Source organism: Brachycentrus maculatus, unplaced genomic scaffold (genome assembly GCF_059751285.1).
Source record: "Brachycentrus maculatus isolate JH-2025_06_01 unplaced genomic scaffold, ASM5975128v1 h1tg000039l, whole genome shotgun sequence".
NCBI lineage: Eukaryota > Metazoa > Arthropoda > Insecta > Trichoptera > Brachycentridae > Brachycentrus > Brachycentrus maculatus.
The window spans coordinates 3905148-3930276 of NW_028280793.1; the positions used below are offsets into that span (position 1 = coordinate 3905148).

The window sequence follows — 25129 nt, forward strand, 5'->3', positions numbered from 1 at the left end:
TGTTGAAAGGAGTGAGCGATGTCATTCATAGGGTGAATAATCCAGTGGCTCATAGAATAAATAATAAATAATTGTAGGCAATATACAGGAATTATTTTTAAACAAGTTTATCGATTGATTTTTAACAAGAAAATACAAGAGAAAATGATGATTTAAAGCGAAGAAAGGTAGGGTACAGCAGGTGAAGATCAACTTGATTTTCTTGAGACTTTTCGGTTCAAGGTCATTGGACTTTTTTTAAGTTTTCAAAATTCTGTAACAGTAGTAAACCATACAACAGTAGCAGTCTAATTTTATCCTTATTTCTAGTATGAAGGTACTTTATATGAAAAAATATATATATAAGCCGAAAAAAAATACAACGAATAAAACACCTGTCGCAAGTATAAAATACACACGGGCAATTTGAAATTAAACGTTTTTCCAACGTTTGTATAGCTACATAAGGACCGTAGTCCATTTGATCTTCACATTCGTTTGATAATGCCCTAACAAGACGAAACAATTGTCACAATATAATTTTTTATGTGTTTCTGTCAATAAAATACAACTTAGTAGACTCAAAAAATCTGTGTTTGATATAAAATTAATACATAAAATAAAAAATAATACGTTTTTCCAATGTTTCAAAGCCGTCGGTGAATAACTTTAGACGACTTGAGATTTTGAACCATCTAAAATATCATATTTATTCAGTATTTAAAAATTCTAGCTTTAATTTCAATACGCCTTTCTTTCATATTAGACAAGACTTGTATCGCGTATACGAGTAGTATTATTTTAATTCGCGTTTTAATTAATTTTGCGGATCACGTTTTTGGCGGAATTCATTATTTCGTATGTTGCTCTTACGATTATTGAATCTGAATACAATGGATCAAGTCGAGTAGATGATGGAATATGTTTTTAATTAATTTGCGCTGGAGTACCTACCCGTACACAATATCGCGTGGAGTTGTTTCAATCTGTTTCACGCATGCCTGAACATCAATTTGGATAAGATTCCGAAGCTCCGTTTTGATGCTGCTTTGTGTCTAGTTATGCTCACACATCTGTGCTCGTAATCCTCGACACAATGGGGTCTGAGAGCTCATCTTATACTCACAGATTAGAGACATGCATTATCCCCGAAGCCGGCGAAACGTGACCCTGAAATTAAGGCGTCTTTTCCCCTGAAATATTTGTTGATATTTTTGTTGACAGGTGCCGTGGCGTAGATAGGTAGACGCTAGGCTGCGAAACTGGCGTCGCGGGCTCGATTCCCGACAAAATTAATTCAAGAAAGATTTATTTTCAATTGGTCAAGTGTTTGTGTGTATTTTTCACATTCACCTTCCCCATGTTTACTATCCTACCTGCAGACAAGACTCTCAAAAGTAGAAAGTTAGCGGGTTATTAATTTTTTTTTAATGTAAGAAAACTATGAAGAAATCATCGATGAAAACTATGAAGGAACTCGATGATATTTTATGACGATAATCTAGAAAAATCTAACGATATGATATCAATCTTAGCGATAAAACGCTAAAAACCAAAACCATTTTTCATGAATTTTTGACGGAATTAGAAACTAAATAGGATGAAAATAACAATTAACATTTTTAATTTTATTAAATAGTGCTATTTCTTAAAATCTATTGTTAAACGTATTTCGATGCATTGCGCATCATTTTCAAATATGTGTCAGTATCGATTTCATGAAATACATAGTGGTATTTACTAAGTAAAACTTAAATTAAAAATCGATAGATATTTCCACAAAGTGACATTCTTTATTTTATTTTTCAGTCTGGACTTTTGAATGTGAAAAGTAGTTTGCCTCATTGAATTATAAGACAGCTAGCTAATCCTTATTTTGCTAGATGTTCGAGTGACTTTTAGCGAAAGGCGTTTGTTTGACAAAACAAATACAAGTAAACTCTGTATTTGTTTTCAATCATTTCAACGTACATACTACGTTCATAAATTTGTTTCGTGTTCTTTTATTTATTAAGACGTGCTTGTATTGGACAAGAGTTGTGCTGACATCCAGGCACAGTTTTTTTCCAGAGAAGTCATCATCATTTTATCATTTCATTTTTGTTTATATGATTTCATAATCTCCGCAAACTTCTCTCCACACGTTGTAAATAATTGAACGAGTTCAATGTACCTCCAACCGTGAAGTCCATAGTTCCAAAGCCCACGTAATGGGAGCGGACCGACGAAATACAATTTGATCATTGAGATCGTAAAGTGCCATCGTGTTTGCAGCTGGACATTGTACTCCATGTTTGATGTCAACAATTTTTATGATTCTCGGCGCACGCTCCATCATATTATGTATTATATGTATATATTTATATATATCAAGATTTTTTCTCTTTACAAATGTCCAATCAATATTTTCTGCCTATATATGTACAATTTATTATTATATCTATGGGTTATCGGCCTAATAATGAGAGTCCGCGTTATCCCTTATTGACCCCTTAACGCCCAATATACAGTTCCAAATACTTTACACCGAAATAAAAATAATAATAAATTTGGATAATTTATGTTATTTATTGTTTCGGCATTCACTTTTTGGGAAAACATGATTAAATTATAAATAAAACCCTTGTTTTTACCACCTTAGTATTATGTTGTTACGAATTGTCTTGGAAGCTACAGATGCTTTCATCTACGGGTTGAATATAGCCTTTATATTCAAACCTGTAGATGGAAGTATCTGTAGCATCTCAAACTAGTCATAAGAGTATAACACTCATGTGGTAAAAACAAGTGTTTTATTTATAATTTGTATAATTTATATAACGCCAGTTTCTTAAAATATGGGAAATTGTAACGAAATGGAGAAAAAGCAGATAATGCAAATGTTTTAGCAAACAAATGCTATTTAGGTTTTTTAATAGGCAAACGCAATTTCTCAAAATTTTGCATTCAAACGGTTGCCGAAATATTCAAACTTTACGTTCTGTTACTACTAATACTTTTGCCTCATAATACTATGAATTATTTGGTAATTTATTTTTTTATTACTTGGATATTATAATAATATAATACATGGTTGTAGGCAACAAACGTGCCTTTTATTTTTGCAGCTTAACATATAAATAACGCCAAAAAAATATACTGATTTAGACCAAATGACATTCTAATTCGTTATTTTTCACTCGTAACATTGCTTCAGATGTATATTTTTGACCATTATTACATTTCAAATTGGAAAACACTTTATAAGTTTAATAATATATGTATATAATTTTAGTTTCTTGGCCTCAAAACTGCCAACCGGTTACTTAGTTTAACCGCTCAATTTGTTGTAATCACTTTTTTAGTTTTTATTCCATATATGTACAAAAACCGAGACTTTTTGTTAAAAAAAGAGCATGTAAGCACCTGGGTAATGAGGGTGAATTATCCTAATTATGAAATATTGACTGCTTTTATGTTTGGTATACAATGATAGGGTAAACAGTCTATTTTTGACACCCCTTCCCCTAGTTATTGACGTTAAGAATAAGGTCAAAAATAAGAATAAAAAAACACACACATTGACATTTAGAAATTCCCATTTTTGTCCATTTTCACACTGCCTTTATTTATTTATTTATTTTATCATATACATAATTACAAATTATAATAAAAAATACATTGATGTACCCTCACTGAGTTTTCCCAGTTTACAAAATTTATTTATAAAATTATAATGTAAGAAAATCGTTTCTGTTATGAAATGCTATACGACATGCCTGAATGATGCGATCCATTTCAAATCGCAACTTAATATTCTTTAAATCCAGGTAACATTTGACGTAATTTAATTTTTAGCTTGAAACACCGTTTTTGTATTGAAAGTTTTTCTCCGAAATAAATATACGGTATTGAAAAGGAAAGATTTATTCAAAGGTAAGGAGTTTAAAAAAAGATAAAAATGTTTTTCAATATACATATACTGTATTGTGAAAAAGTTAAATTTCAATAAAAAAAAATAAATGTCCGTTGAGACACGTCTCAACCCTCACGCTGCCGTCCACTTAATGATTTGGATGTTTGTAAGTTCCCCTTTAAGAAATATATTTGTTCTATCATCATACTTTGCGGTAAGTTTAAAATACTTATACACAAAAATTATGATACTTCAAGACTACATACTGTATCTGGTTATGAAGTATTGCTGGAGGCATTTATTTAAAATTTGTTTCGAGGGTAAACGTATTCAAGGTACAATACTCTCCCCTACGCGTGGTTTTCCTGGCTCATAACTCCGCACAGAATAACCAGAAATGTACTATTTTCAGCACAGTTTTCTCTCGTCTTTTGAACTCTGCACATGTTGAATGATAAATGACACGTTATTAAATTTGGCACGAAGTATTAAATAAATACTAAGGTATGTTTGTATCTCTGCGATTACATAATATGATTTACACTCGTTTTATTTTGGCACAACTATCTGCGAACCGAGGATGTTTACCAATTTTTTTTAAAATGCGGATTAGAGTCGGATTGTGGTCCTGTGGTTAGTGTCGCGGACTCTTGAGTCAGAGTTTCTCGGTTCGAACCCACTCTACCACAATTTGATACCTATTTTCAATAATGAGCCGCTTAGGTTAACAAAAATAGTATGAAATTGATAAAATCACAAATACATATCGTAGTCGTATAGGAGAAAGTGACCAACTGACAAAACGTAAAATGTTCAGGAGGGCCATTTAAGTCACTTTTGCTTGGCAACAAAATAAACATCAATGCAGTTAGTCATTTTTAACAAGTCAATATATTATAATTCCAAGTTTAAAATCCTTTGGGATTTTTTCAGGGCAATATTAAGCTAGTAAGATATCAAATAGTCAATGATCACGTTCTTGTAAACAAATGCACTTGGTCACTTTCTCCTGTATGACTACGATATTTCTCTTAAAATCGATAATGATATTTTTGTACATCTAACTGAAATAAAACAAAAGAACCATGTTGAACTGAAATCAGTTTAAGCAAATAAAAACCGATAACCAATGCAAAAATAGCATTTTCCTGGTACCAACTCTAATGTATGAAAGTGAAGCATGGAGTTGTCAAAAGAAGGTTGAAAACAGAACGAATGCAGTCATGCGACCAATGCGACCCTCAGACGAATCTACGGCAAAACGATGTGTGGTAGATGTTTGAATGGTGACACCGGTTCGATACTTAAGTTAGGATGTGCGCGTTCACTAATTCAAAAATCTCACTGAAAGTGCTAATTTAAATGATTACATTTACCATTGTATTCCTGTTTTTCTTTTCTTTGTTTACTTCGGACTTACTATAGTTTACCTCGTACCTGGCGAATGTCTAATGAGTATTTTTTTCTCTATTTCACAGCGATGAGAGAGTGTTCCATGGAGTCCCTCCCCCTCACCTCGGCGCCGCTGCGCCCCCTCAGCAGGCCGCCGCCCGCCCCCCAGGCCGCCGCCCCCCGGGCCGCCGCCCCCGCCCTGCCCGCGCCCCCGCCCCCGCCCCAGCACAGCACCCCCGGCTTCGCGGTCCCCGTGACGGACCTACAGTACGACCAGCACAGCTCGGAGGAAGAATTGGAGGTAAGCTTAAGCCATTTTAACAAGTTACGGTGACTCGTTACTTAGTTGCGAGTAGGTCCTCAAGCAATCGAGCAAACCCGTCAGGTTGCCTGCACTTCGTGTTTACCTAGAGTTTCGTAGGTACTCAGGGCTGACAACCTGAGAGACGCAGGACGGCTGTCCAAACTTGAAATGAAAAGAACTGCATTATCAAATTGACGGAGGTATAATACGGCTGTCCAACCTTAAAACACAGTAAGGGACGTTTTTTTGTAGTACGATCAAGATAACACTGCGTTTATATGATGCAGTGCCCTATGCACCATTGGGGTGCGGATAAGGGTTTGAAAAAAAATGAAAAAAACATTTTTTTTGCATTTTTGGACTAAGTAGCATCTACTTAGTCCAAAAATGCAAAAAAAAAACGTACTACAAAAAATGTCCCTTACTGTGTTTTGAGTTTGGACAGCCGAGGAGAGTCCATAAAAGTTATTCACCGATTGCTATAAAATTTTGATACAATGTTGCATTCAAACACGCGCGTGTTTTTATGTTTTACACTGGATTATATTATGTGACTGGTGTTTTTACCTGGGACAGATATATATTTTATTAACAGCATTTTTTTTTACTGCGATGGCAGTGCCATCTGTTGAACATAACAGAAGTACACGCAAAACTTAACATTGCCCACAGTGTAAAGCGTGCTTCTTATAGGTGCTAAAATATTGTATACACACTACACTGTAAAATTATAAAGTAGAAAATGTGCTTTTTCTTTTCTTTTTTTCCATTCCACCAGACTGAGCCACAGCAACGCGTGATCGGGTACTGCCGGTTTAAAATACCATATATTGGATGTGACACATGTCACTTTTTTTTACTGAGATGGCAGCTCCATCTGTTAAACATAACAGAAGTACACGTAAAACTTAACATTGTTCACGGTGTACAGCATGATTCTTGATAGATGCTTAAATATTGTATACCCACAAGCATTTTAATTTTAATTAGGTAGAAATGTGTGGTTTCTCTTTTCTTTCTTTTTCATTCAATCAGACTGAGCCACAGCAACGCGTGATCGGGTACTGCCGGTTTAAAATACCATATATTGGATGTGACACGTGTCTCTATAATTACGGCATCAATTCCAGACATACTTTGTGTAATAATACTGATCGCTTTATGGATTGTATGACACACGTGTCACGTTAATACACAAGTGTATGTGGCAAATTACGAAGTTAACCCTTAGTACTCAAATGTTTTTTAGTACATGCAAACCGTCAACTCTATAAAAATCTGTAACTTATTACTATTCACATAATTGCACTTATTTGGTTTTGGTTTAATTACATTGAAAACAAACAAAAAAACTATTGAGAAATAAGATTTAATTTTTTTGTCGCCACAGCAGTGGCACTCGTGTAATAAGTTAAACCAAGCATGCCGCCTCTATGGCGGCATTCGAATGCTAAGGGTTAAATTTACTTTAAATATAATCCCATTTCCCCTGGGACTAGAAATAATTAATGTACCTTCGTTTTAGGGGAAATCGCGTGATACCAAACACCCTTGTTATTTGATTACGTTCTAAAGCGTGCTAAATACTAAAAATAACTGTGGCAACGTATCTTGAAGATCGCCTGAGGACACTCTTAGCTGAATTTCAGTCAGTTGCTAATTAGTACTTGATACTGTAATTAGAGATAAATTTCTGAGACGTTCACCCTTTGGCTACCAGGACTTTTAGGGTTGCTATGCCAGAAATACCCTGATTTCAACATAAATAATTCAAGACTAAAATGTCTTAGGTAAATTATAAACACTCTGTGCCATTGTTGAAATAAATCCGTTTTTAGATTTCATCTTCGTCGCGACAAAAATTGCTCTCGAAGTTTAGTCAAATAAATGTTTGCAACCTTATGCAAAATCATTTTCAAACACAATGTTTCGAGGCTAATAAATATATCTAGAAGTTCCAAGAATTTGAGTAGTGTGGTTGTCGATCGTGAATAGAATTGGTATAATGTTACAAGTGATTACTTAAACCAACTTATGACGGTCTTAAGCCCCGTAAATGCCCAGACATCCACATTTTTCTTCATCTATGTTGAGATGTCAAAAATCACTCCTAATTGAAGATAATCCAGACTTGTGAACAAGTATTTATATATAAGTATTTAAAATGTTATACAAAATTCACCTCCTTTTTACGTGCATAAAACAGTAAATCCAAAGATTTACGACATCCGGTATTGAAAGAAAAAGAGTAGGAGTGTGAGTAATTAACCAATATACTTATATATTTTATTTTTTAATTTCCAATATAAGTACTTATGTATCATATTTGTATCAATTTATTGCATATTGATGTTGATATAATATGACATGATAAAAAAAATATCACAGCTTTACACAACTCAATTTTCGCAGAAACAAAATTGGTTTAATCTACTTTTGTTGTATCGTTTCTCTTAAAGTATTTTTGTAACATCAATTTTTATTATATTATAACTTATTTGTAAGATAAAAATAATAATTTAATTCTAAATATCGATGCCTCCGTAGTGTAATGGTCAGCACGCTCGGCTACCATTCTGGAGGTCCCGGGTTCGATTCCCAGGGGGGTCAAATAAATATAAGTGATTTTTTCACTCTAATATTTATTTGATAATACCCTGGACTGGTACCTGAAGCGGAGGGCTGATCACCTTTCCTTCATATGTAAACGATCAAGATAACACTGCGTTTATATGAAGCAGTGCCCTATGCACCATTGGGGTGCAGATAAGGGTTTTATATATTATATAAATATCGATGCATAACTTATTAAACAATAAAACACTTTATATGAATGGAAAAGATTTGCACAACCTTGAAGGGACATACCGTCCAAAATGTATCTGATACTTTTATAAATTATAACATTAGATCTGATGGATCCGATATTTCTTGCTAGAGTAAAGCCTTTATATCGGATTTTGGTTGCCGAAGGGTTAATTATAATTAACGTTACGTAGGAAATCAAGGTATTTAATGTTTAGTTAAAGATATATAATATATTTTGAGATGTTACACAAACATGACAGTTTTTACGTGTATATTATACCCTTAAAAATATACTTGTATTTTAAGTTCTTAACATCTAAAAGTAAAAATACGTTTCGTTTGAAATTTTGTTAAAGTACACATTAAGACATTATCAAACTGAGTGTTTGATAATGTCTAAATAAGACGAAACGCGTCACATATCAAATATGAAAATAATGTAGAATTCAAAACGATAACCGTGTTTAATTTTTGATATTTTACCCAACAATGGAAAATAATAATATGAAAAATAACTCCTGTAATTGGAGAAAATCCAGATTTGTGAACAAGTATTTGGACACACTCAAATGTTGCTAACTTGTTGTTTGTTGAACATGTTGCCCTTGTGATGTTAAATCTTGTGTTTATATAATAATAATAATAATAATAAAACCCTTTTCCTCACCCCAATGGTGCATAGGGCACTGCGTCATATAAACGCAGTGTTATCTTGATCGTTTACGGATGAAGGAAAGGTGATCAGCCCTCCGCTTCAGGTACCAGTCCAGGGTAATATTGAATAAATGTAACAGTGAAAAAATCACTTATATTTATTTTACCCCCCTTGGGAATCGAACCTGGGACCTACAGAACGGTAGCAGAGCGTGCTGACCATTACACTACGGAGGCGGACAATATATACAAAGATTTAAAGACACTAAAAACACAACACGTATGTTACGTCAACACGTATGATTTGATATTGTGTGTGTGTGTGTGTGTGTGTGTGTGTGTGTGTGTGTGTGTGTGTGTGTGTGTGTGTGTGTGTGTGTGTGTGTGTGTGTGTGTGTGTGTGTGTATATATTTCTTTTACCGTTCGCATACGTAAGAAAATTCTCGAATAAATAATATGGAAATTGTATATCCTCTAAAAAACAATTCCCAACCAAACCGCTCGAATACCATTTTCTTCGTCGCTCCTTCATATTTCCTACGTTATTGGTCGGGCGGCAACTGTCTCTCCCAGTTTCCGTGCGAAATAATAACGTGAAGGAGGAATATTATAAAGTGTAGTAGATAATCAAAGCAAACACCGTTCGATACTGAGTGAGACACGTACGATGAAAAACTAGGGTACGCAATATTTATACACACAAACAATTTACTATCCTTGTTATTAAGATGAAGTTACAAAGCGGGTAAGTGCCAATATTGTGGTAAAGTATTTTTAGAAATTTTTTAATTTTATTTTGAGAGAAAAATCTACAAATGTATCGTGAGTATACTGGCAAAAAACGTTATCCCGAAAATATGCGATTTTGACTTTTTTTTTAAAATTTGTATACATTTATCTAAATCACATTTTTTACATATTTAGAAAAAATTTTGCAGAGACCCACCAAGCCACCTTGTGTGTTTTGTCGGTGGAGTTCTTTTTTAATACATTTTTTATTGTTTTTAACGATTTTAACCTAAATACACAGAAAAAAAGAGAGAAAAATTAAGAAAACTAACATTTTACAATTTTCATAAAATTAACTTTTGATCATTTACCCAATCCTTTATTTTGCCTTTGTTCCATATTTTATTTTGACCTCTAACATCCGTCTGCAACAAATTAAAAATGATGCATATTATAAAGTTTGCAACGCTCTATAAACTGGCAAAATACACTAAGTAGTTTAAAATGTCATATAAATGTGGTTTTAAACGTGAATTTAACTTTAAGTTTAATAGCGGGTGTAACCGGCGTGGGTTACGTGCGATGACTCTCAAAAATGTACACGCCTGGCCTTCTTCGGAATCTCCCAACTATGCCACCGTTGTAAGGGGTGACGTTCCAGACGGCCCCGCCGTACCGAGTTACCGAGTAAGCTGGATACGGACGGAGGTGAATGGATGTATGAGCCGGGAAGAGCGGGCACTGAACCGACAAGTCAACCTCAATAGCCCTGATAAGGGCTTTCCGAAACTGGTCCGTGAATCGGTATAATGAGGCGAAGCGGTCCAGGCTGGCGGCGCGGCGAGTCGTCCAAGGAGCGGGAGCGGAGAAATGAAACACAGGTTTCAACAGTCACACCAGAACTGGTTTATTACCAAAAAATGCGCCCTCTATATACCCGGCCGTGATCGCGTACCGCCCGACAGTGGGAAAGTACAGCCAATCAGCGGCCGGGGGAGAGAGACAGCCATATCTCTGTCTCTCTCTAATGGGCACCGGACGGGCTACACTTTCATACCGTACCGGTGCCGTTCCAACAGTTCGTTATTACATTACAATTTACAAGTTTATTTTATCAGTAATCTATTTATACAACTTAACATCTAGGCGCATTTAATATTAACATTGTCTTATTCTTTCTTACATCTAATACATTCTGTAAATACATGAGAAATCGGTAGAATCCATAGAGGCCCTTCTTCGGGTCGCATTCCGACGGGCGACCGTTTCGCTCGCCGCCAGGCGCCTGGAATTCTTTTTCAGGGCCGCCGTACGGGGTGTGCGATCCGTCCGTAACACTCCCCCCGTGCAGCTAGTCTGCACCTGAATTCTCGGGGACGGGTCGCGCGCCTTCTCTTCTTATTACCGCGATCTTTGTTCCCATCTTATGTTCCGAATTGTCAGCTCCGCCAACAATTTTCCATCCTTCCGTAGTTCCGTCACGGCGTCGCGCATCTCTTTGTCGGCGCCGTGGAAATTGGTCCCGTTGTCGGAGTACAGGGCGATGGGGCACCCTCTCCGGGAAATCATCCGCCTCACTGCCATTATCGTGGAGTCCGCTTGCAGTGAGGACGCGAGTTCTAGGTGGATGGCGCGTGTAACCATACACGTAAAAAGAACGCCATAACGTTTTTCCCGTCTTCGGCCGACAGTCACGGCTATCGGCCCGAAGAAATCTACTCCGCAGTGCGCAAAGGGCGGTGCGCCGTACGCAAGCCGGGATGCGGGCAACTGTCCCATCAGTGGGATCCTTGGTCTGCTCCGAGCTGTCTCACATGTCTGACATTCCCGTGATATTTTCTTAGCGGCGTCCCTCAGCCGCAGGATATGATACTTCGTTCGTAGGTCTGCTACAGTTCTTTCTGTTCCTGGATGTCCACCTTTCTTGTGGACATGTTCAATCAATAGCCGCACATATCGGCATGCTCCGTCGAGGACGGGTGGGGCAGTGAGGCCTGCCGCGAATTCGGACGCGGCCTTAAGGCGTGTACCCATTCGTATTATTCCATTGCTGTCCAAGTACGGCGTCGCGGCGTACAGACGGCTTCCGGGCGGGCTTCCCTTTCCCTCCCGCAGCATTTGCAGCTCGTCTTGAAATGAGCTTTCTTGTGACCTCCTAATCCACATGTTTTCAGCGTCCTGCATCTCCGCGGCGCGCAACTCAAACCCCCCTCCGGGTTGTCCTGTGACCGAGTGCCGCCGGCATCTGGAGATGAATCGTAGTACCCAGGCGGTCGTGCGCACCAGCCGGGTCCAGGAGGAGAACCGCTCCACCTGCGGGAGGGCCTCCTCGTTCCTTGTGTGTCCGACAAACTGTCGAACCGGTTTTTCTTCGAGCGCTTCTGCGCTTGGTCTCGTTCGCCCAACTTTCTCTGTGGGCCATTCTGTCTCTTCCTCCCTCAAGAAACGCGGGCCCCCAAACCACAGTCCGTCTCTTGAGAGGTCAGGGGTCCCCTTGTCGCGGGTTCCAATGTCCGCCGGGTTTTCCTTTGTGGGGACCCATTTCCATTCTTCACGCGTGGTCAACTCATCGATCTCTCCCAATCGATTGGCCACGAACGTTGCATATTTCAAAGGATCATTGCGTATCCAACACAGCACCGTGCTGGAGTCCGTCCAGTAGATCGTTCTTACTATCCTCGCCTGACTCTCCCTTTTGATGGTGGCAGCCATCCGTGCCGCCATCAGTGCCGCCTGTAGCTCTAGGCGCGGTATGGAGAGCGGCTTCAGGGGGGCCACTTTCGATTTGGCCATCACGAACGCCGCGTCGCCGGCGTTCACAAAGTAGGCTATCGCACAACAAGCCTGTTCAGATGCGTCGCAGAAGATGTGCAGCGTCACGAGTCGCCCTTTAGACTGTAGCACACATCTTGGTATTCTGCATTCGTTGTTCTCCATCAGCCGGCGCCACTCTGACCATCTCTCAGAGTGCTCCGGCAACAGCGTCTCATCCCAGCCCGTCTTTGATCGCCAGACGGCCTGTAGGATAATTTTTGACCGCACGGTGAGGCACGTAATAAAGCCGACCGGGTCAAAAATACTCATCGTCGCGCTCAGCATTTGGCGCTTGGTGGGGTTCTCGGGGATCGAGGCCATCTCGGTCCCATATTCGAAGAGAAACGTGTCGCTCCTGGGGTTCCACATTAAACCCAGGACTCTTTCCGTTGTATTTGCTTCTCCTATTCTGATGGCATTTTCCGCCTTTTCCTTTTCCGCAATGCCTTTCAGGACTCCTGGCTTATTAGACGCCCACCTCGTGAGCTCAAAGCCTCCCCTTAGGAGCACCTGCCTCAGGCCATGTATGAGGGATGCGGCCGCTTCTTCGCTGTCGGTCGCATCCAAATAGTCATCCATATACATTCGTCCTTGTATGGCCGCCGCGGCGGCCGGAAATTCGTGTGCGTACGTTTGGGCGACCTTGTCGCGGACAAACTGGGCACTACTGGGCGAGCATTTCGCGCCGAACATCATCGATGTCAACATGTACGTTTCGGGTTCATCCCGGCTATTCGTTCGCCACAGGAACCTTTGCGATGGCTGGTCAGCTTCATTGATCCTAATTCGCAGAAACATCTCCTTGATGTCTGCGGCTACCGCCACGGCCCCTTCCCTGAATCGAAGGAGGTTCCCCAACAGCGAGGACAGGAGGTCTGGTCCTGTCAGTAAGTGGTCATTCAATGACGTCCCCCGGTGCTGGGCGGCAGCGTCAAATACCACTCTTATCTTACCCGGCTTGTTCGGGTTACTCACAGCGAAGTGAGGTAAATACCACTCCCTCGGGTGGTGCACATTCTCTTCTGCGGGGTCGAGCTTCACAGCATATCCTTTTCCAATATATTCACTTATCTTGGCCTTGTAAGCCGCTGCCAATGCCGCGTCACGTCCTAGCTTCCTTTCTAGAGAGTGAAGCCTGTTCAAGGCTGCCTGGCGATTGCACGGCAGTACGTCTCCGTCCCGAGCCCATAATAGCCCGGTCTCCCATTGGCCTGACGGGAGCTGTCTTGTAGTATTCTTCAAGAGTTCCAATGCGCGCTTATCGGTTGCGCGATTCCTTTCGGCGGTGGAGACGCCCAATGACTCCACGGCGAAGTTTCTCTTCAATAGCTCGTCCAACCCTTGCTCGACCCGGTTGTTTGGCAGATTGAAGTTGGGGTGTACGGTACCCCCGTACGTTACTGGCCCCAGTGTGGTCACTATGGTCAGCTGACCATCCTCCCGAAGCACTGGAGTGTCGATCGGGAACATGAGAGACGCGTTATCGAGGCCGATCAGCATCTGCGGTCTGATGACGCGAGCTCCAGTCCGCGCGGGCGCGCCACTTTTGTGTACAAGGTCCAAGTCCTTGATGGTCCTCGCCCCGATCTCGAATTCCCCGTTGTGATCACTTATCAAGGTCACCGTTACACGCTGCGACCTGTGTGTGTTGCTTTGTCCAGTCGCACCTTTTATCGTCAGATTCCTTGCTATCCCCGTAGCACCTATCGCGCGGGCGACACCCTCCTCGAGGAGGGTCACAGACGCAGCCTCGTCCAACAAGGCGAACACTTTTGCGGTCCCCCGCGGTCCCTTCAAAGTAACCGGCAGCACTTTGAATGTGACCGGGACCTCACAGTCATTTGTCCACAGCACCTGCGCATTGTCCACAACTTCCTCACTTTTCACGGCTTCCGCGGCACCATCCGTGCGGTAGTGCAGGATTCTATTGTGGTGTCTCCGGCAGATTTCACACTTTCTTGCTTCACACTCGGGCACCCTGTGCCCTGATTCCAAACACTGGAAACACAGTTTGGACAGCCGCACAAATTCCCAGCGGTCGTCCACGGTCTTCTTCTCGAACCGTTTGCATCGGCGTAAGTTATGCCCGCTGGCCTTACAAAATACGCATTCCTTGTCACTCGTCGTGTCGCGCGTCGCAAACACGTGACTCCTTGGCTCGACGCGTCGAGCGTTCTCGCGGCGGGCGGGCTCGGCGCACTTGTCGCGCTGACCCGCGCGCTCCTTGTCTCTGTTCCTCGCCACCATTCTGAACAGACCTCCGTGGCGCGTGATGCCGGCGGTGATCTCGTCAAGCCAAGCGGCGAGATCGTAGATACTGCTCCTCGTCTCGCGGCGGCGATCGCGGAACCAATCCCACCGGAGTTGCGTCGGCATCTTGGCAACCATCTCCGCTAGCAGCTGCGGGTTGTCGAGATAGCAAGCGTCCATCCCGTCCACGGTGGTGATGACGTTGCGTATCGAAACCGCAAAATCCACGACTGCTTCATCCGCGGGGTGGTCGGCGAGACTCGGCATCCTCCGGGCGTCTTCCAGTATCTGCGCGATGATGAGTGTCGGGCTGCCGAAGGCGTCCTCCAGCGTCCGCAATATTTCCGACACGTTGCGCGGATACAGTAGCAGGCCTGCTACCATGTGACGCGCACGCCCTTCCAGTGCGCGCGCCAATCTTCCGATGTTGTCAGCGTCCCCTATCCCCCATCTCTCAGTAGATTGGAGATATGCCGCGTTGAAGCGGCGCCATTCCCTCGGGTCTCCGCTGAACTTGGGCAACTCCGGCGGCTGCCCCGACCATCGAAAGTAGTCCCCGCCTCGGGGTGAGGGCTCCGCGTAGATTGCTCTTCCATCATCTCTGCGGTGCCGTTCGTCCGGTCGAGCTCCGTCGACCCATTCGCGTACCGGGTAGCGATCGCGTTCGTCCGGTGCGCGCCAACGCAAGCCAGAGGTTTCCATACGCCTCGGCTCCGCGTTGCCAGTAGGCGCCGGGCCATGTCCCCCGGGCGCTTCTCCTCTGTGGCCGGTCAGTTCGTCCCGCGATTCCCCAGCGAATCGCGTAGGTTCCGGATCCAACACCGGAACCGGTAGAGCTGCGGCCGATGTCCTGAATCCCGTTCTGGGCTGATTGGCGGCGTCGTCCTGCCGCGTTCGTAGGTGGGTGGATTGTTCGACACCCGCGATAACCTCCCCCCCTGGGGAGCTTACGTTAGCTGCTGTGCACTTCGACAACAGCTCACGGAGTTGCTGGAACTGCCTCTCGTTGCTGGCGGCTAGCTCCGCCATCTGGCGGCGCAAGTCGCTACTCGTATCAGTCCGGACTGAACTGACAGAGTCCCGATCCTCCTCACGGCGCTGCTCTTCGGGCTCCATGGCGACGTTGCGTCCCGACCTCAGGGATGCAGGCATCGTAGCTGGAGACTGCGTTGAAGGATCCGGCTCGAAGGACCAAAATGTAACCGGCGTGGGTTACGTGCGATGACTCTCAAAAATGTACACGCCTGGCCTTCTTCGGAATCTCCCAACTATGCCACCGTTGTAAGGGGTGACGTTCCAGACGGCCCCGCCGTACCGAGTTACCGAGTAAGCTGGATACGGACGGAGGTGAATGGATGTATGAGCCGGGAAGAGCGGGCACTGAACCGACAAGTCAACCTCAATAGCCCTGATAAGGGCTTTCCGAAACTGGTCCGTGAATCGGTATAATGAGGCGAAGCGGTCCAGGCTGGCGGCGCGGCGAGTCGTCCAAGGAGCGGGAGCGGAGAAATGAAACACAGGTTTCAACAGTCACACCAGAACTGGTTTATTACCAAAAAATGCGCCCTCTATATACCCGGCCGTGATCGCGTACCGCCCGACAGTGGGAAAGTACAGCCAATCAGCGGCCGGGGGAGAGAGACAGCCATATCTCTGTCTCTCTCTAATGGGCACCGGACGGGCTACACTTTCATACCGTACCGGTGCCGTTCCAACAGTTCGTTATTACATTACAATTTACAAGTTTATTTTATCAGTAATCTATTTATACAACTTAACATCTAGGCGCATTTAATATTAACATTGTCTTATTCTTTCTTACATCTAATACATTCTGTAAATACATGAGAAATCGGTAGAATCCATAGAGGCCCTTCTTCGGGTCGCATTCCGACGGGCGACCGTTTCGCTCGCCGCCAGGCGCCTGGAATTCTTTTTCAGGGCCGCCGTACGGGGTGTGCGATCCGTCCGTAACAGCGGGTATTTTATTTAGGCAAAAAGCTTTAAGTATCAGGGATTATTCAAACAGGTATGTTAGAGTTAACGTTTTTTGCCAGTATACCCACGATATTATAGTTATATAAACCTAACGCCATCAAAGCTGACTTGAACACATAACCCTATAAAGTATCTTATTTAACATACAGTGCTAACTAACTAACTAACCATCACGCCGCATCCCCGCAGGGGTAAGCAACGCCACACCAATTTGTATTTGCAAACAATTTTCGCCTCTTGTACATGCAAGCATCTCCTCATACATATCCGCCGATTATACCCACTCCTTACCTGACCACTTTCAAGTATTTGAAATACTTGATCATGCCAAGTTTTCCGTGATCTTTTCCCCTCTTACATTACTAACTGAATTCGCCTCATAATTTTCGCCATTTAGTTTCTAAAATTTTGTTTAATGTTTTTTGCTGATACATTATGGTACATTTTCGAAACTTTTTAAATACTTTTTTACTATAAATTTATGAAATAAAACTTTTAATGAAAATTTGGCTTTTTAACCACTTTTATTTTTGGTACTCTTTTTCTAACCGTTTTCGACAAGCAGCTTGTCATCTTTAGGGATGAATATGTACGTATTCCTGTCACATAACCCATATCATAGTACCATATCATCAGAACATATCCATTTTGGGTCCGAATGGAAACCAAGAGTTATGAGTATGCTTCTGTGTCGGATTTGGGAATGTTGCGGAAAGACATTACAACTAACACACAAAACCGATGACGTTGTCTGATAAAATCAACACCACACATTGATTCGATTCGATGCAGCGCCCTATGCACCATTGGGTACGAATGAGTGTCAGTGTGTTGGGTTGTGGTCCTGCGGTTAGTGTCGCGGACTCTTAAGACAGTTTCTCGGTTCGAACCAACTCTACCACAATTTAATACCTATTTCTAATAATGAGCCGCTTATGCTCACAGAAATAGTATAAAATTTATATATTTGTGTAAATAATAAAAACGCAAATATTTTTTTTATTTAAAAAAAATGTATTCTGTAAATCATTTTGTACATACATCAACATCTCCCGTTTTTATAAAATTGTCACTTATCACGATTCTGACTTCAATTGTTACGTTCTGTTATTTTCAGGTATCGTCCTCAAGTACACCAAAATCGGAAAAGCAAAAGATTAATAAGATTTTTCATTACCCTATCCAGGAATCCTGGATAAAATGCATGGAACGCAATGAAAAGTTGGGAATAAAATTGGCGTTGGCGAAACCATGTTTGCGTACGAAAATTGTCTTGATGGTTGAATTTCTCAATGTCGAGCGTGTTCGATGTAGGAAAATCTCTGTGGTCGATATTATGAACCTTTTTATAATATCGAAGTGGCTATTTTATTAGAAATATAATAACATCTACTAACAATTTTTTTAAGTATTATTTTTTACATATTTGTTACTAACCATTACATACATATATCTAACTTTTGCATCGATCAAAATGCAAAAATGAATCTGATTTTCTTAAAAATCGAGAGTTAGGTTGTGGTCCCATAGGTATTTTCGCTGACTCTAGTCTGTTTTTCTGGGTTCTTGCCCACTCTAACACTACTTAATTCCTATTTTTAATAACGGGCCGCTTAGGTATACGAAACTAGTATGAAATTTAATTATTTATCCATATAATAGTAATACAATTATTTATCTTTTATATAAAAAAAAACACTGGTTGATGTTTGTTAGGTATCTTTTTTAAATATTTAATATATTCAGTTTTATTTTATTTTGCGAATTTAATAAATGGTCGTATCTAGATACACTGAGATAGAATAAATCTTCTACTCTCGGGACCTTTATTTAAAAATTTAATTTATAATTTATTTTATTTTAAAGCAATTCTGTAATAGATAAGGATTGTATTTTGAGAATTGAATAAACGGTCGTATCTAGATACACTGAGATAGAATAAATCTTGTACCCTCGGGAGCCGTCAACCAATAAGACATTTTCGACATTGCAGGTGATCAATAGCACACCCAAAGAGATGTTCCGGAAGTACCTGGGCGGCGCGGCGCGCGGAGCCGCGGCGGGCGGCGGCCGGGCGGCTCGCGGCGTGCGGCCCGCGCGGCCCGCGTCCGCCGCGTCCGCCGCGCCGCCCGAGAAGCGCAAGTGGTCGCAGACGCAGTGCCAGTCGGCGGGGCCCAACGACGAGAACGCGGCCTACAACTCGGCGGGCGCGGAGCCGCACAGCTCGGACGAGGAGGCGCTGCGCTCGCCCGACGCGCTGCCCGCGCCCGTGCGCTTCCGCACTTCGCCGCCCGTGGAGGCGCTCAAGCCGCGCCGCGCCGAGGGCGCGCGCCCGCGCGGCGCGCCGCTGGCCGCGCTGGGCGGGCGCGCCTGCTCGTGCCGCGAGCCCGCGCCCGCGCCCGCGCCCTCGCCCGCGCCCGCCGCCGCGCCCGAGGCGTCCCCGCGCAAGCGCTCGCGACACTCCTCCCGCAGGCAGGTCCAGCGGCCGTGCCTGGACTTCGACAAAATGCAACAGGTGAGCGCTCTTTTATTACCGCTAAATCTGTACCGCAGAACCTAAGTAAAACACCACCGCAAGGTGCTATTATTAGGGAGCAAAAACATACGACGTTATAAAAAATGTAAAATTTAAAAATTAATAAGTATTAATGCAAACGTTATCATTATTTTTGATACGTCTCAACAAGTAGAACCCGTGCCGAAACGTTAACTGAATTATACCAAAAATACCTAGGATTTGCAACTAATACAACATAAAATTAAGTAATATGAACATGAACTATATACTAGTATGAGTATACACACGTATTTAAGCACTGTGAAAAATTTATTGGAAAATAAATTGTATCAACAACAGAAATATTGCAACCATACTTATCTTTTTGCCGGTAAACTGCTTGTTTTTCCCAAAATACTTTTAAATTATTCTTAATCTTGCAATTTGTCAATAGAAATATTTTTCGAAACACAACTGCTATACCTCAAAACTATGAGCATTGTACTGTTACTTGCTCAGAGAAAAAATATCCATATGAAACACGTGCATAGTATTTTATTAAGTGTTCTTTAACTCCTACGCTAAGGAAAATTTCCGAATTTAGTACGAATAATTAGATAACTTACGGTTTTTTATTGTGAACTATATTTTTTATTTGGGAATTTTACACGATAGTTACATTAATAAAGTCATTCACAAGAACGAGTTGCTCAAAATAAGTACTTGTACTAATCGAGTTACAAAATACCACATTTGTAATTTGTGAAAATACCTGGAAGAGGGACGGGAGGGATGAAAAGGGGAAAAGGGACAAATCAAACCTCAAGTCAAAGACAAATTATATGAAACTAGGGACACGCCACGATATAATATAGCATGAGTAAAAGTTCATTTTGTCAATCTCCCAAAGTGTTTTGATAAAGCCGACTGTTATTTTAATCCAATAAAAATAGTCGAATCGCGGTACAGAAGAAATGTATATGAAATAAAATTCGTCAGCTTCCTGCATTCGTTTGTTTTTGCTTCCCGAAGCGATAACTTGGCAGAGAGAGCGACCTGACTTGGAAGAAGGGGGGGCTACACTATTCAAGGAGCAAGAGCGGGTACAGTATGCGGGGCGCCTCCACACCCCTGCACGCGGGTAGCGCGTTGTGCGACGCCCCACCAAGGGCGGCTGTAGGTTAACCTTTCCCTTGCGATGCTAAAAACTTCCGCGTGCACCGGTGATACGTATTTTATACACCATATGAAAATGTGGTTTAAAAACGGGAAAATGTTAATATTCCTAAATGTTGCTTTTATTGACCATAGTTGAAGTTGAACACTCCGCCTCCGTAGTGTAATGGTCAGCACGCTCGGCTACCGTTCTGGAGGTCCCGGGTTCGATATATATAAATAAAACATATGTGATTTTTTCACTGTTATATTTATTTAATATTATCCTGAATTGGTACCTGAAGCGGAGGACTGATCACCTTTCCTTCATATTTTAACGGTCAAAATAACACTGCAGTGCCCTTTACACTATTGGGGTGCGGATAAGGGTTTGATGATGATGATGTTGAAATGTAACACTTTTGTAATGTTAGCTCTGGGAAGTATCTGAAAACGAGAAAAAAGATACATTGCAAGTAGCCACAATAGTTGGCATAGCGACACGACCTTCGCGTAAGACGATCTGCGTTACGTTACGACGTGCGCGTATACGCACCTCACACGCACCCACAGAAACGATTGTGCATTGGTGCTTTTATCCCCAAATTTCTACACATTATTTATTTCCGTCGCTGCAAATGAATAACTTTATACTATAATACTTTCGTGTAATACATCGCTCACTCCTTTCAAGAACGCCATAAATCAAAAATCGTCAATTTTATTTATTCGGAATGCCCAAAAAATATACTATATCCCAGCAAAGCGGCATATTTTCAACTTAATATTTACCCGCTACAGGGCAGAAAGTGTTGTTTTTACATTTTGAAGAAAAGGTATTGTTTAATTTTTTTTTTAAATTTACTTAATATTTTTCAAATGGAGAAAAAACCTTAAGGTTTTACCTAAAAAGATCTTTTGCACAGTAAAAAGTTCAGTAAGTGGCTTGATATTTATTTTTAATACATTGTATTATATTTTTTAACTTTAAAAACGTTCTCCTGAAAAATCAAGTTTTTTTTATTTATGACGTGCTTGAAAGGAGTGAGCGACATATTTATATTACGGATGATAAGATAATTCTGAGCCCGTATCTATTATATTTTATATTGGTATTCTCATTTTAAAAGTTGAGTTGTAGTAAATACATATCACCGCGAGGGAAAGGTTAAAACGTGGAGTGCTATTCCCCGAGGAAATATGTTTAAAACCGGCATTAATGCCTCTGATTCTGATTTCTCTCCGAAGGCCGCCATTACGTCCTATTGACATATCCCTCTTGAATCGCCTATTCGAGAATCGTTCCCTACCCGCGAAATCAGTTATAGCGAATAAAAAACCTATCAGCGAGAGCTGAACTGGCAGTACACAAAGGAGTCTCGGCTCCAACTCTTATATATGGAAACTAAGCATGGAGTTATTAATTATTAGGATGAAAGTAGACTGAATGCAGTTTAAATGCGATCACTCGACGAATGTGCGGTGAAACGATGTATGATGGATGTTCGAATGGTCATATAATGAAGGAATGCAAGGCCGAGATAATCATAATCGATAAAATTAAGAAAGGTGTGTTGTGATTAGTTTTGGGTATGTGAAGCGACTAAGTGAAGATAGAACGGTAAAATAAGTTTATGAGGCGAATGTTGTTGGAAAAAAATGGTAAGATCAGAGAAAAACTGTGGAAAACTTAGTATGATCAAGTGTTTCAAATATTTGAGCGTGGTCAGGTCAGGAGTCTGAATAATCGGCGGGTATGTATGAGGAGATGCATGAATGTGTAAGAGGCGTAGATTCTTTGCAAAGACAGATTGATGCAGCGTTCTATTCTCTTTGCCTACTCTTGCTGGGGAATCGGCGTGGTGATTGGGTATTTAAAAAAAAATCAAATGCAACGTAATTTAAAAAAAAATATGGGTCGACATTATTGGCCGACGGTCGCGTACTGAATTATATATTCGAGAGTCCCCCCTAAGTCCGCCGACACGGATGCACTTATCGATGCAGAAGCGTTCGCGATTGAGCTCCCGGTTTGCAGTCGGCGTACACTTTCCCTACAGGAAATCCGGAAAATTTCGGCCCGGCGCTTTACTCTTTTATTCAGCCCTTCTCGTGGGGAGGGGCCCATTTGTGTGCATTTCCGTTGACGGTGCAATTTCGGCACCCCCGGGAGGCGGCAGGAGTCTGGGGGGGGGGCGGTAAACATGGTCCCCGTTCGTACATTTCCCGCCGTGGACCAAAACCGCAGTTTTTGTTACTAAAAATGTGCGGCTTTGTTGATTTTTTACTCGCGAATATTACACAGCTCTTACATTATGCATATTTTACTCGCTTATTAAATCCGCATACTGCCAACACACTCTGTAGTGTGCATTTAATTTTTAAATCAAAGGTTCGCTGGGGTTTCCATTTAGATCTGTATAATTTATTTTTTTCACATATTTACGTTTGGAATGTGAATTACCGAAGGTTTTTTATTAGCTGTTTTAGTTCAGAGATTTTTTCTTATATGTATGCTAAAATTGCTGAAGATTTTTTTGTTTGTTGCGAAAATGGTCCATTTCAAATTTAGTGAACTTCGTAAAGGCGAAACAATAGTTTTTGCCGACAAAAAAACTATTCATATTATTTTTTGACATCTCATCAAAGATGAAGAAGAATATGGAAGTCTGGGCATTTACGGAATGCCCAGAATTCCATATTCTTCTTCATCTTTGATGAGATGTCAAAAAATAGTATGAAAATAACTCCTGTAATTGGAGATAATCCAGATTTTGTGAACAAGTATTTGGACACACTCAAAATGTTGTAAAAAAAAACTATTGTTCACCAAATAATAGTTACATACACAAGTTTATTTGTGAATATGATTGATTGATCATATCTTTAGAAACGCGCACGTTGCCACACAAGCTCTCAGGTCGACCACCAAACACAGGGTGTTAAGTACAACATTTTGAGGGTCTCCAAATACTTGTTCACATATCTGGATTATCTCCAATTAGGAGTTAATTTTTACATTATTTTTTTTACATCTCAACATAGATGAAACAGATCTATGTCGAGATGTCAAAAATGTAATATACAGGGCTTATGACCTGTCATAGGCTAGTTATATTGGCTGTTACTTAACTATCAATTTTGACGGGGAAAATAATAACATCAATAACTAGGGACTTGAGGCTGCATACCCGTAGTCGTCCTAGCTTGTGTATGTAATCTGGTCCACACAGATGCAAATATTACTACTGAAAAATCTTCCACTCTGTGTGAAAATGGTATATAAGTAGGTATGTACGTATTGCGATATAAAAATAATAGGATATCCTCCCAATTCCCCGGATGCTAGGAATATTTTTTTCGTAGATAAAGCGCAACGATTCCTCCATTCGTTAGGGTCACCTCGCCACCCTTTGGCCTTGCTCCACCCCTGGCGCTCCCTCTCCTAGACACACACACACACACACACACACACACACACACATGCACACGCTATTCACCCACTACTAACTGTTGGAATGTTATCCCTCATTAGGGGATAGAAGACTGTAATCCCCCTTCTCAGATACATTTTTACAAGTTTCCCGAAATATTTCTTCAGATTGTATTAAATGATTATTAAATTTTTCCTTTTTAAAAAAAAAAGTCTAATTACTTAATGACCTACCCTATCTTAATGTTTTACCTGTGAGTAGGTTCTTAAAATTGGACGTTAAGGCCCAGTATTCATTATGTCGCAACTTGATTTTCTCAGCGAGTGTTTTTGCCTAGAATTTTCACTCATGAATTACATGAAATTATAGTAACTTTAAACATAAAGAGTAAATCCACTCACGGGTAGGCATAGGCTATGAAACTTATAAAGTTGAAGCCTGAGTAGGGACATGATAAGCGGTGTTGCATAAGCCGTAGCTAGATTTCAGAGTCACTTGGACGTTAGGTAATTTAAAAAAAAAACTTGTTTTTCTCTGTGCATTGAAAAAATATTTTTTTCCTCTAAATAATTGTATGGCTTTGAAACGAAAGGAGTTATTGAAAGGTTAGGAGTTTAAAAAATTATATATTAATATTGTTTCTCTATATATTCTAAAAAACAAAAAAATATTTAATATATTTTCTTAGTATTTTTTATTTATTTATTTAATAAAGCAATTTTTAAATACAAATTGATACAATTTCTATGCATTTATACATATGGCAATCTTGTAATTTTAGTTTCGCTGTGCCTCTCCAAAAAAGAGCTGAGCTCTTGTGCTTGGAGAGGGACTTACACTCAAGGTTTAGTGTTTTATTTGATTAATGGTATAACAGTCTTTTTCTTTTCTTTTACATTATTTCTTGAGAACTTTGATATCTTCTTTTTTTGCGTTTATATTGAAATATTTAATTCCTAACGATTCGATTTTTTTTGGAACCGTTTAGTATAACATTTTGGAATTACAAAATCTTTCAATACAATAAAATATATACTAAGTACATTTTTTTTAAATCTGGCGCGTGTTACCACTACGGCGGGCGGCCAGTTATATAATTCTGCGTTGTATCCCCTTGAGTAATTTAAAAAAAAAGAGATTTTTACCATATTATTTTTTGACATCTCATCAAAGATGAAGAAGAATATGGAAGTCTGGGCATTTACGGGGCTTACGACCG

General features: G+C 40.9%; 1 protein-coding gene across 1 annotated transcript in view; it reads left to right on the forward strand.

The window, feature by feature from the left end:
* The window catches only part of Reph (Regulator of eph expression), a 155150-nt gene that overhangs the window by 81828 nt on the left and 48193 nt on the right, over positions 1-25129 (forward strand). Inside the window, exons 3-4 of the mRNA XM_088277182.1 lie at positions 5353-5567; positions 18818-19339. Of these exons, the coding sequence (XP_088133308.1) occupies positions 5353-5567; positions 18818-19339 (737 nt within the window). The remainder of the gene's footprint in view (positions 1-5352; positions 5568-18817; positions 19340-25129) is intronic.